General features: G+C 42.4%; 1 protein-coding gene across 1 annotated transcript in view; it reads left to right on the top strand.

Annotated features, from left to right (window-relative positions):
• The first annotated feature begins 2,594 nt into the window (after nt 1–2,594).
• The window catches only part of CTSC (cathepsin C), a 14,127-nt gene continuing 2,838 nt past the window's right edge, over nt 2,595–13,883 (top strand). The window contains exons 1-6 of the mRNA XM_072398633.1: nt 2,595–2,824; nt 8,695–8,840; nt 9,524–9,687; nt 11,831–11,986; nt 13,097–13,209; nt 13,828–13,881. Of these exons, the coding sequence (XP_072254734.1) occupies nt 2,650–2,824; nt 8,695–8,840; nt 9,524–9,687; nt 11,831–11,986; nt 13,097–13,209; nt 13,828–13,881 (808 nt within the window). The 5' untranslated portion in view covers nt 2,595–2,649. The remainder of the gene's footprint in view (nt 2,825–8,694; nt 8,841–9,523; nt 9,688–11,830; nt 11,987–13,096; nt 13,210–13,827; nt 13,882–13,883) is intronic.

The following is a 13,883-nucleotide window of genomic DNA, read 5'->3' as shown; positions in this document are numbered from 1 at the left end:
AGCTTGCTCCAGAAGTTAATGAATGTCTAGGCTGCATAAAGATTTTTTTTTTGCTTTGTTTGTGATTAACTTATAGAGTGGAATTTCTACAGTAACTGACACCATGCTGCCTAATAATCTGTTGAGACAAACATCTGTCCTGAATGCAATTATTAAAATAATGCACCTGTTCCGAATTACATACAAATTCAACTTAAGAACAAAATTACAGTCCTTATCTTTTCGGTAACCTACCTGTATTCTCAAACTAAGCCAGTAACATACTGGCCATGTGGCAACTCTACTAAGGGTACATCACAATGGATATAACAGCATATATGAAGCTCTCCGAGGCTGAAGAGGATACACTTTCATTAGTGAAGCTGGGTGATTCAGCAAAACTGGAATGGATTTCCTAAAAGTCATTTGCCGTTTGTTAACAAATGTTTTTGATCCTGGACCAGATCCATTCCAGGTTTGCTGGATCACCCAACTTCACTGATGAAAGTGTATCTTCTCCAGCCTTAGAGAGCTTTAATAAATCAGGGTCATTGTGTGCACTGTAGTGAAAAGGAAGACAGAGCCAACAGTGGGCCCGGGGCCCTCGTGCAGCAGCACAGTTTGCACCTTTCTTTATTGTCCCTTGTTACGGTACTCTGCTTTCTACTCTAACATACAGCATGGAGCCATTGACAATGACGGTGTAAAAACACAAGCGTGAATGGGCTTTTTTATTTTTTTTTTGTGCATTGCTTTTTGTCCTAGTGACCCCCTATGAGCGTCAGAGACAGGAAGTGGGAGAAAATATTAAAGCGTACCTAAACTCAGAAATTTCACTTTACATCAAAGGGTAGACAACCCTTTTATGTAAAGTAAAAATTCTGTCGGGTGCAGCAAACCCCCCCCCCCCCTAATTTTCAACTGCCTAGGCGATTGAGAATGAATGGGAATGCAAAGCCTCCTGGGATACCTACATCACGCATCCTGGGAGGCTCTTGGGTGCTCCTTCTGCGCATGCCCAAGCATCTCAGGCATGCGCAGAAAGAGACTTTCATGAGGAAAAAAATTTTTTTTTTTATCTTACGTCACCCGATCTCGCGCCTGCCTGGGTCGGGTGACGTAGGATGAATAACCAAAAAGAAGAGAAGATGGCCGGCTCTGGGACGGATGCTGGGGCGACGCGGGACCCGATGGAAGAGACCACGGCAGTGATCGGACTAACCTGCGGGATTGAAGGTAAGTGTATTTTAAGTAAGTATCTTAAGTTAAGTTCACTTTCAGTTAAGTTCACTTTCTCTGACCTAAAAGATAGAAAGTATGAGGAAAATGCCCAGCAATGGCCTGCGAAAGTTTGTAGCTGGGGCCTCAGCACCGAGACAGATCTATGAACGACGTCGGACGGCCGCTGTACACATGCCAGATTCTCGTCCAATAGAAGCAATAATCGGATGAGAATCATCTGACGTGTGTACATACCCTTAGTGCACAAGGGATGGCATCTCAGGAAGGGCAGGCAGAGGACCAGGAGCCCGCACATAAGCAGCACAAGTTTCTTACAAAGGCAAATCTATAAAACAAGCCAAAGGCTATACACGGGCTATCAGTCCACCGGACGAGTTACCAAAGAAGCCGGGGGTCACAGGACACAAAACCATCAAACCACTAAGCAAGCTAGTAGAGCCAAGACTACAAGAATGGCCATGTTCTGCCAGATAGATGGATATATGTAAAGATGTGTCCATGGAGACAATTTTCAGCTTTCCTAAAACGAAGAAAAAAAGAACAAAATATGAAAAAAAATACAAATGAGAAAGTTTTGTAACTAGCAAGATTTATTTATGCAAAACTCTTCTGGGCAGGGTCCCCTCCTCCTCCTGTGTCACTGTCTGTATCTGTCTGTCATCTGCAACCCCTATTTAATGTACAGCGCTGCGTAATATGTTGGCGCTATATAAATCTTGTTTATTAATAATAATAAGAATAAAAAAAAACATAAAAATAACTTGATAAATGTATTTGTGATACTCCAATGAAAAATTAAAGCGGAACTAGACCCAAATAAAAAATCATACCTTTTCTTCCGCAGAGCCAATTCTTTCATCGCAATCCTTTTCTTCTGCACCTTTGGGTTTAGCTCCTCTTTATTGTACAGCGCTGCGTAATATGTTGGCGCTATATAAATCCTGTTTATTAATAATATTAGTAATAATAATAATACCCTCAGTGTGATCTGGCAGGAAAATTGTGACTAAAATATGAACTCACAAATTTGAAGTCACAAGTGTGTAAGGTGTACATTCGCATTTGTATTCACTCATATGTAGTCAATTCAAAGCTTATAGTTGGCTCACAATATACTATATGGTATAAAATAAAGATAATTTTATTATTTTATGTTATGTATTTTGTTATGTATATTATGTATATGATTGATAATTGATGCAGCCATAGCTGTATGACTTTTACTCTGACAAACACACCCCCTCAGAATTCTCCTCACACTGACTGAACCGCCAAAACACGACATAGATAACCCCGCCTCTTCACACAAGCCCCGCCCTTTGCTTGTTCTCTCTGAAAACACTTGACCCGACCTCACGTGAGCCGCCCCTGATAGGTCATGTGATCCCTATTTAACTCACCGCTGCCTGGTGACGCTTGTCAGTCAGGATGGAGAAGTTGAAGTCGGTGCTGCTCTTCGTATTGCTGGCGGTATGGAGCCGGCCCGGTGCCGCCGACACTCCGGCAAACTGCTCCTTCCCGGACCTGCAAGGAACATGGGAGTTCCATGTGAGCCCTAGCAAGGGAGGGGTGCGCAACAAGGATATCGACTGCTCCCAGCTGGGTGAGGGCCTGATATGGTGTGTGTATGGTAGATTGTCAGCTCTGCGGCCCAGTCTGGGTGGATGGGAGCTTTAGGGGCAGCTGTATGCAAGTTGCAGCAGAATTACCTGGCTGGGGTATATGTGAGGGCTTAAAGTGGACCTGTCAGGGCACCAACATAGGAGCTGCCATGGCAGCAATTTTCCTGCAAAATGCCACATATCTGGCTCCTGCTCTTTGCAGGGTTGGTGAGAGGTGCGGAGGGTGGTGCACCCTCTTTTTAGTTGGGTGCACCACCTGGCACTTTTCATTAACCACCCCCCTGTTTTTGGGTCATATGTGTATGTAATGTAATGTGTGGATTAATTTACTAGTACTTTGTGCAACATACCCACAAGGGAGTTTCCACCACGGAAGGGATGAGTAGGAGGGGGAGTGATCAAGCAAACCTTATGCTCCTCCTTGCACTGTGTATGCCTACAATCTATAACTCCAATAACTTCTATAACGTTTAACCCCATTATTAATATTATTATTATTAAACAGGATTTACATAGCGCCAACATTTTATGCAGCGCTGTACATTAAATAGGGGTTGCAAATGACAGACAGATACAGACAGTGACACAGGAGGAGGAGAGGACCCTGCCCCGAAGAGCTTACAATCTAGTAAGTGGGGGAATTTACACACAATAGGAGGGCAGATATGTAATGGTGGGAAGTAGTCATGGTTTTAAAAGACAGAAGATAGGTAGGCAAGTCTGAAAAAAAGGGTTTTGAGCGCTCATAAAAGTAGGAGCAAGTCGAATAGGACAAAGACCATTCCAGAGAATCGGGGCATCTCTAGAAAAGTCTTATAGCTGTGCATGTGATGAGGTTATGAGTGAGGAAGTCATTAGTAGGTCATTGGAGGAGCGGAGAGAGCGGCAGGGGGAGTATTTTTCTATCAGGTGAGAAAGGTAAGTGAGACAAGAACTGTGGAGGGATTTGAAGGCAAAGCACAGGAGCTTGAATTTGATTCTAAGGTGAAATGGAAGCCAATGGAGAGAACTACAAAGAGATGCAGCAGAAGAGGAGCGGAGGGAAGGATGGATGAGTCTGGCTGCAGCATTCATAATAGATTGTAGAGGAGAGAGTCGGGTTAGTGGAATACCAGCGAGGAGGAGGTTATTACTTTGATCCAGTACAAACATGTGAAATTGTAACTCCTGATTTGCAGTCATGTTCCAGGTCTGCAGGAACATGAACTGGGGTTATGGGTTGAGCATCATAGCCGAGCATCAAGCCTTTGAAGTGCTGCACTGCAATGAGGGCCAGTTGATTTACTTTTTACAGTATGGGTTAAATTGTGAGCAGAAGTAATCCCACAACAATAAAATCACACTTTCCTTTAATCCTGCAGATCTATCTGTCAGGAGGTTTCTTCCATCAGGTCCCGCGTCTTCAGCCCAGAGGGAGCACCGGGTGCTGACATCTTCTCTTTTTTTTCCTGTGTTCTTCTTCCTGCCTCACCCACACCTAATCTCGCACTGCGCAGGTGCAAGATCTGTTACATAGATTGGGGAAAAAAATTGCCAATCTCACTGCGCATGCGTGAGATCGGCAATTTTTTCTATTGGTGAAAGGGCTCCTTCTGGGCATGCACTGAAGGAGCAACCAAGAGCCTCTCTGAAGGCGCTGCGGTCCCATTCATTCTTTATCGCCGCTGCAAAAAAACACAAACAAAATTTTTACTTTAAATAAAAGCTTTGTCTACTCTTTTATGTAAAGGAAAAATTCTGAGTTTAGGTACGCTTTAAACGATCGGGGACTGAACACCATTAAGATGTTTCATGTGCACAGTATAGGTGTTGGTGCATTGGTTTGCCGTTGACACCCCGTGTGTACTACAGTGCAGCACGTGGTTCATTCAGCACTATGCTTGTGTATGTGTGGTTTGTTGGGCAGCTCTTCCAAGTAAATAAGATGGCCCCATACAGTGCATACGATGCAGCATACAACAGTGGTATTATCATTATTACAGTTTTCATATAGCACCAACATATTACGCAGCTCTGTACATTAAATATGGGTTGCAAATGACAGACAGATACAGACATTCTGAAATTGTTTTCAGCTGGGTGGTCAAAATGTGTACAGGCAAGACTTTTTTTAAAATGTATTAAGTATAATACAGTGGAACCTCAGTTATCTGGCATCCATGGGGAATGGCCTATGCCAGATAAGTGTAGTTTCTGGATAACTTTTCTCAGGTTTTCTTTTCTCAGCAAATCAGCGCTAGACTTGAATGGAAAGACTTGCCCCTTCACCCCTAGGGTTCAATGGCTGGGAAAAGGAAAACCTGAAGGCTTGAGCTGTCATCAGGGTTTCCCTTTCCTCAGCCAATCGCGGAGCTCTATTATGCTGACAACTCTGCTTGATTGCTTGCGCAGTGCTAGCAGAGCTGTGGTATGCGTGTGGTGTTCTTGGATGCAGAACCAATGCCACGGCTCTGCTAGGGTTATGGGGGCAATCAAGAAAACAGAGCGATCAGCAGAGCTCAGCCAGTTGGCACTAGACCTGAACTTGTCCCCATTTACCTGAATGGCTGAGAAAAACCCAACTCAAGCATCATCGGAGTTTCCCCTTTCTTCAGCCAATCGCAGAGCAATCAGCAGAGAGATTGCTGTAGAACCTTGGTTATACAGAACTTGAGCTGTCGAGTTCTGGTTATCTGAGTTCTGGATAACTGGGGTTCTTTTTCATGTGTATAATATGTGTATAATACATACAGGTATGATATGTGTAAAATATGTAGAAGTATAGCATTCCCCAGCAGAGCAAGCAGGCAGCAAACTTTTCACAAACCTCTCACTCCACACAAGTCCAGCCTGAGCTTCCGTCTGATAACAGGCGGGTAGTTACTGAAAGGTGCTGGGTGGTGCGCTCGGCTAGAACGGGCTGGGGAGAACACTGTAGCTTTTGTGACAAACGTGTGCATTAAATGTTTCACACCCTTGCTTCATTAAAACCCAGTTTGCACTTTTAAGCATCGATGCACCCACACTTTATTACATTAGAACATATTGCGCTTAGGCAGCAAAACGGGACAAATGCACCTGCCCTATTTTTGGCAATGTGGTGTGTGTTGGGGCGCTATTTAAAATGATTAGCATAAATGTACGTTCCAAGAACTCAATAGTGAGTCTGGCCCTGAACTTTCGGAATGAACAATTGATCACATGATGAACTAACTTGCATATCCTGTACCTCTAGATGTGGGGGTTTCCAGTTTTCTGATTCATTGTTGCGTTTATAAATGCAAAAAAAACTACAACTCTGCAACTTTCATTAATGTGCTCAGAGAAGCATCCTGTTAAACCTTTCTTCTGAATGATACAACTACCCCCCTCCTTCATAGTGACTAATCAGAAAATGTTTTCTATACCGGGGAATATTCCCTACACTTCCTTATTTTCTTTGTTGGATCAGCCTTGGTATGTGATAATGTCTGGCGTCTCTATTGGCTTTTGTGCAACTTTCAGTTCTTGATTGAGAAAGTCCCGTCAATTCTGCAAAGCCTTCTGGGTAATGTGTTTTTTAGCTGCCTTCTAGGTACTGTTCTAATTTTTTTAAAAAAAATGTGCTGATATGACTGCACGTGTGAGATTTTTTCAGTGTCTGAAATGCCACTCCTGCACATGCCTACGTTGTGTATCCCAGGAGGCTCTGCGTTCCCATTCAGTCTTTACAGCTGCAGTGGTAAAGATAGAAGGGGAATTCCACCTTTCAGAAAAAAATGGGGGAGGGTATAAAAGAGGGCTATATACCCTTGTATATAAAGTAAAAAATGTTGTTGATAACTTCATTTTAACTTTTTGTCAATCTGTAAGGGTGACGACTGTTTTCTCACTCACCACCACGTTTTCTACATAGTCCATTTATCTAAAGAATACTGTACAATCAGATCGTACCCTCTGACCAGCAAGTATGTGGCTCCTGGGTTGGGAGGGTCCCAGAAGAGATCTACAACTTGCAGTCCTCAGTGGAGAATTGGGGTGCGGGGGAAATGAAAAAAAAAAGCCTTTGATGAAAGTATGGTGTAATGCTTCACATGTTTGTCCAAAATTGCCAGTCTTGGCAGCATGTTCTGCTAATATTTTGCTTTTCCTTAGTCTTCCCAAGTATTTGGCAAAGTCAAACTTATTAATTGGTTGCCCTGCTGGTGTTACTAGTTTTATTAGTGTGTGATTGCTGGGCAGTGGGCAATGTACTGGAGACTAATGCTACGTACACACATCAGATGATTCTCTGATTATTGCTTCAGGGCTGGTATCGGACAAAAATCTGATGTGTGTACAGCGGCCAGGTCAACGTCGTTTATGCTTCTGTCCTGGCGGGTTCCAGGAACAACAAACAACTCCAATGGCAGTGAAGGGGAGAGAGCACAGTGGGGTGCTGCTCCATCTTCTCCCCACTTTATAGAGCAGAACGGCTCTGTATGTACAACGCTCCTGAAAGATCCCTTCCAATGACAAAATCTTAACGTAGTCTAATAGAGTATGGTTACTTTATTTTCATTTCCCTTATTGTGAATGATAATTAGTGCAGCCACCAGCCTGTTCTATCCTGTGTCTGGGTGAACAAATACGTTTTACTGGCTGGCTGCAAACTTATACAAGGCTAGAACACTGATGCAGTACAGTCTTGAAGTTTTATACATGACTACTAACTTCTTCTCTAGTGAGAAACCTTGCTTTGTGAATTAGTGCAATCTGAGATAATGGAATAAATGTTAAATATTCTGTGTACCTTGGAGAAAGGTTAGAACCCATCTCAGGTCTCCATTGAAGAGGTTCCCCTTACTTCTCCCATTGATAACATGGGTCTGGAGCTATAGATTCTCACCCCTGGCCCTCTGTATGCACCTTCATTTTTTATACTTCTTAGTAGGAAGTATTTGTGCTGCTGTTTTGTTATCTGAGCTGTAATGGATATCGGGCTGTTTCTGGCCTTGTGAGACTTGGCTGCAAAGTTTCACATCCTGTAACAGAAACCATATTGCTGATCTCTTCTCTGATTTCAGCTTGAAGATGAATGAGTTTAATTTTAACTTAGTTAGTTAGCCTTGTTCTACTTCCTCTGTGCATGAAGGAAGCGGACTTTACTGGTTACAGATCCTTGTCACGAGGTAAAGCCAGTCATCTGCTAATCATTGCTCAGCGCAGTGCTGAAGGGTAATCATAATATATTTATTAAACAGGTTTTATATATCGCCAACATATTAAGCAGTGCTTTACACTAAATAGGGGTTGCAAATTACAGACAGATGCACAGGAGGAGGAGAGAACCCTTCCCTGAAGATATTGGTGGGGAATATGGAATGGTGGGGTAAGTATTGAGGTTTTAAGAGACAGAAGAAGACGGGAAGGCAAGTTTGAACAGATAGAATTTAAAGAGGAACTAAACTAAAGTACCTTGTAACAACAAAAGTACACTTGCCTTCAATCCCACAGGGCAGTCTGATCAATCCGGTGGTCTCTTCTATCAGGACCCACGTCGTCCCAGCATCCGGTTTTTCGGGCCTGTGGTCCAGGCTCTTAACCATTAGTTGAGGCCATCCATTAACGTTGGATGAGCACCATGGTGTCTCAGAGACTAGCAGTCTGGTCTTTGCAGCACTGGGTCCCAGGTTTGAATCTCGGCAGCCAGGACACTATCTGCATGGAGTTTGCAGGTTCGTGTGGGTAGCTCGGAGTACTTCGGTTTTCCTCCCTCATTCAAAAACATGCAGTTAGGTAGTTGGCTAACCACCCTTGAAAATCGATCTTTGATTGAGGCAGAAATAATGAAAATTGTTGGTTATCATGTGAAATCTAATATTGGCATGTGTATGGTTTTCCTATTTCTCAGGTCCCGTGGAAAAGAAGGTTATAGTGACTGTTAAAGAGCTGGATGTTGTGGAGGATGACATGGGCAATCTGGGATTTGTTACTATAATCTACAATCAAGGGTTTGAGGTTGTCATTAACAACATGAAGTGGTTTGCGTTTTTTAAGGTATGTCATTTAGTGACCATTTGTTGGATGAAAATTTCTTGAATATGCTTATGATCCCACCACAGTTCAGGGGGTTCTGAAGTACACAGTACATAGCGAATGGGAACTTTCTCTCTAGACTTCCCACACCATAAGTATTAAAGTAGAACTAAATTCCACTTTGACTTGGCAATCTGGCAGGTTTTAATTGTAGAAAAAGGGATAGGCAACATCCCTTCTGCAAAAACTGTTCTTACCTGCCTAATCTCCACCCAGAAGTCATTTTTTTGCTGAGCTGCGTATGAGTTTGTTGCTAGGGGTCCCTGGCAATCCCAGCTTCCTTTGCGCGTGTGTGTGTTCAAATCAACTCCAGGCCTTTTATCTGCTTAATTGATAATGATAAAGGAATAGCCCACCCCAGCCCATGAAATAGCCTTTGAGCCCCTGAAATGAAGTGATTGTGTAAAAAAGGCTTTATTAATTAAAGCTGAAAGTCTGCAGTTCAACTGCATCTGTGTTTCATTTAAAATTATTTGTGGTAATGTACAGAACCAAAATTAGAAAAAAGTTGTCTCTGTCCAGATAAAGGAACTTTCCTGCAAATAAGCCTTGTTTGGATAAGAACTGTGTGGATGTCACAAATTGTACTGGTTCTTGTACTTTTCAATAGATAAAAAGTGAATCTCCTGTATTTTTCCCCTCAGTATGAACAGCATGGCTCCAACGTCACCAGTTTCTGCCATGATACTTTCCCTGGCTGGGTACATGATGTTCTGGGTCGCAACTGGGCTTGCTTTGTTGGCAAGAAAATAAGCGGGTCTTCTGGGAAGAAATTACATCCTGCACCCTTCCCCACTAACGCAGGACGGTAAGAAAGTGTTTTTATATTATCCTTTACCTTGACTGATCATTAAATGATAATGGCTTGCTGTGTTTGGCAGCTTGATAGTATTAGAATTTGGAAAGAAAAAGGCCTTGTCACCATTGTAATGTGTACTAAGGTGAAGAAATTGTGATTTCACAATTTCCTGACCTGCTTGGTGCACGAGTGGTGTTCAGGCCAGGCATGCTTAGCTGATGATCGGGCTATAGTAACATGCTTCCAACACATTCCGTAAGGAACAGCAGAATATCAGCCTTGTCTACAGTGCATTTTAACAGGAATACTAATGACCGCCACAGCTTATTCATTGTGTATTCACCTAACATCCTAATATGACTTCAGATGATCTTGTCATTATTAATATGTCATGCCTTGTTCTGCACTTTGTGACAATGTCTGAGCTGCCCCCAGTGAATAGTGAAGGAATGATAATGAGGCAGTGGAAGCTCAGATTCACAGAATGAAAGTAGAAGTGGGGAGGTCCACAGCCTGTAGGTATTGCTTCCTCAAAACTAAAGGAGGAGGGAGAGCACCACAGTAGTGACTTTACCAAACGTTGTGTCAGATTTGACATAAGTACATCGCACTGCACTTCTACAACTACGGTTGTCAGCAGAACAGGTAGTGACTAGACTGCATAGTTCTCCCCAGCCCGTTTTAGGTGGGCGGGCTGCCCTGCCCACAGCCGCTCTAATCCTCTGTAGGGACAACTGAAAGGCAGCTCCGTTCTCCCTCCCCTTCCGTCATTACTGCCATAGTGGCAAATACTGAAGGGTAAATCCGCAGCCTCCTGGGGTATTTGTGTCGCATATTCCAGGTGGCTGTTGCCTGCTCCTTTTGCGCATGCCCAACATCAGGAATGTATCATCAGGGGCTTTCCTATAATGTAAGAAAAGTGCTCAATGTCATAAATGGCCAAAGAGAAATCGGAGGGAAGCTGAGTAAGCGTGGGACTCGATGGGCTTAGTTCATAGGCAAATTAAGAAAAACATTTTTATTTTGTTCATAAAAGTTTTGCATTACCTAGATATAGCACATGCTGAATTCACATTGGCAGTAAGGTTGCATTTGCTACGTTTACCTCTTGCCAGGAACCAATGCTGCTTGAAAAACTTCTAGGCCTGAAAAAGCCCGGCACTTACTGCCCGTTACCAATCCCAGGTGCCTAGCAGTTGCAAAGTAGTCACTCAGCAGGGTTAAATGGCCCAGTTTTTTACTGCTAATGTGAACTAAGCCTAACTTGTTACACCAAACTATCACACTACTACAAGGGATTTTAAATATAGAACATTAGACATTTGGATTAAAATACGGACCACTGAACAGTTTGGGCATAATGCAAAAAAAAGGAAAAATTTGGACATTTTAACAAGCCAGGCATTAGAAAGTTGGAACAAATTATAGGGGGAAGGTAGAACACTGACACATTAATAGAGGTTACTGGATACCTGTGGCATAATAGATCTCCCTAATCTGCCAGTACCTCAAAGGCAAGAAGGAATGGACAGTGCAGAAAAAGTATGAAACTCAGACTTGTGTCTAGTAGATGTCTGAAGGTTCTCGTGCGTCCAGATCATGGTATATCTAGTAGCAAATAAATTCAACTAGTTCTGGTCTTGTCATGTTGAAGGCTTTTCATGGTGTATCCAAGCTACTTCTCCAGGTTTTATGAGTGTTGAGAAGAAATATCCCGGTACTTATATCCACATAGGTAGGACCGGTGCCTGAATCCATTCAACAGGCAGATCTATAATATTCATTGAAATCTACAAGTTTTAAAGACCAGAATCACCTTGTTCTTTTTGTAGTATCTGATCCTTGTCAGGACATCTGCACCTTTAGCACAACACCATCATAATCTGGACAGTCGGCATCTACTTGCTCACCTTCTTTGGTGACTGTATTAGGTGTCTGTCCTACTTGTGTGAATGGCAATGCTGGGTATTTTTCTAGCACTTGAAACCTAAGTGGCTTAAACAAGCTGATACATCTTCAACATTACAAGAACAAATTTTGTTGAATGTGAATAACTAGAAGTACAATTTGTTTATCTTGGAACAGAAGATGTGTACTGGACAGCTATTCTTCAGTACCTCATCCAGTTCATGCCATTGTTTTCCTCTTCCAGATTGTCTAGTATCCCGTACAGAAGCAACCACGCATTTGTGAAACAAATAAACTCGGTTCAGAAATCATGGACAGCAACCATGTACCCAGAATATGAAGGCATGTCGATGGAGGATCTCATTAAAAGAGCTGGTGGCCGTAAATCCAGAATACCAAGGTATTCAGCTTTTTGTTATCGGTGTCCCTAGTCTATTACATAAACAGTCACAAATTTGCGTTATTGGTTTTATTAAATTTGTAGAGTTTTCAGTGCTTTGTGTAATTCACTTACCTGTAGCATGCTTGTTCCCAGTGTGTCGGTAACGCAAAGCAATTAAAAACTTGGTTAGGTTGGGATTCTCGGAAAAGGTTTGCAATGGCAGCCACCATGGTCTGTAATGCAAGGTTTTTTTATGGTGAGACGTTAAAGCAGTAACAGGATAGTACTGTTGACAATCGAAAATCTGGCCACAGATAATCCGCATCATTCATTTTTCCTGCATGAATTTTGGGTGGCATTTTCAATACAGGGAATGTAGTACACTGTTTGGTCACCTATGTTTTGATGGCGCTGTTCTGCAGAAACAGCTGTTAGGTCTTGCTTGCTGCACTAAATACACGTTGAGACGTCCTTGCTGCCTGCTCCCTGAAACTGTGACAGATGTCCGCTGTGCTGCAAGAGGCAGGCCGCCTGTGTGTAAGTATAACTTTCAAAAATCTGGAATTTTCAATTTTTGAATTGTCACCTGTAGCTATCTAGCATACCCAGACTCTGAACCTCTGATGGCTCCTGATCCTAATCTGTGTGAACACTAGCTATCCGTAACCTTCATGGTCCAAAACTTGGCTAAGTAGTTTTGTTACAAGCTCCTACATGGCCAAAAAAAAAAGGCTGTTGGAATATTTTCAGCAGAAGTACTGTTAATTACTACATGTACTGTTGTTACTCCATGAGTGATAGTACAGAAAGGGAAGGGATATCCTTGTTCATTAAAAAACCAAACAAAGCCCAAGGTACAAAAGTACAACCCAGGGGTTAACCTGGCCAGGAGTTGGGATCAAATCTTCTTGCTAGAATTATCTCGTTTTGCTTTTGTATATTGACCCACCCTGTCTGTCCGGAGCCTGATAAGGATACTGATATCTGCCTTAAAAGTCAACTATACAGTTTACTATCTAATATTGGGTGAGTGACTATGCATGCAGTAAACATTGAAAAGTTAAAGCTGGCTGTGGAATAAGAGCATCTTTTAGTTAGACTTTAAAATGGTTCTTTCCATTCTTGCAGCATCCCACCCCCAGCTGGGATGCCCACAGACGAGAAATACCAGGGCCTGCCTGATGCCTGGGATTGGAGAAATATTCAAGGATACAACTTTGTCAGCCCTGTCAGGAATCAAGGTATTTACGTTCTAGTCTGCACATAAACTAATCAAATCTGAAATCTCTTTCTATACCTCTTTTTCTTGCCAATATTTGACTTCTGATTTGTTTAAAGTGGGCAACTGTATTCTAGGGAACCCACAGATAAAACGGATGTGTCCTCTGTTTAAATAACTAGATGGAAACGTAGTTAAGTAGAAGAGTATGATCAACGCAATCCAGCAACTTTGGAAACAAAAAAAGATAAAAAATTAAATTTTTAACCAAAAATGTGGGGAAAATGTGGAATGGAAGTTTTGGGAATGGAAGTTCAAAACTTTACTTCCATATTAGGATAGTTGCCTTGGGAGCATCCTGGGTTCTGGGCCCAGGGTGAATACTATTCTCCTCAATTGTCTGCATGAACAGACCTTCCACATGATATATTATTAATAAACAGGATTTATATAGCGCTAACATGTTATGCAGTGCTGTACATTAAATAGGGCCACAACTACGCTTTTTACTGGCCCTTAACCGTGAATTTTCTTGTTCCGTATTTAAGTGTGTGTGTGTGTGTGTGTGTGTGTGTGTGTGTGTGTGTGTGTGTGTTGAATACCTGGAAGATCTTTACCCTTTATTTTTTATCTTTTCCAGGATCCTGTGGAAGCTGTTACTCCTTTGCAACGATGGGAATGTTGGAATCTAGAATC

The sequence above is a fragment of the Pyxicephalus adspersus genome, chromosome 1, assembly GCF_032062135.1.
Source record: "Pyxicephalus adspersus chromosome 1, UCB_Pads_2.0, whole genome shotgun sequence".
NCBI lineage: Eukaryota > Metazoa > Chordata > Amphibia > Anura > Pyxicephalidae > Pyxicephalus > Pyxicephalus adspersus.
This window is presented reverse-complemented; position numbering and strand designations above follow the sequence as displayed.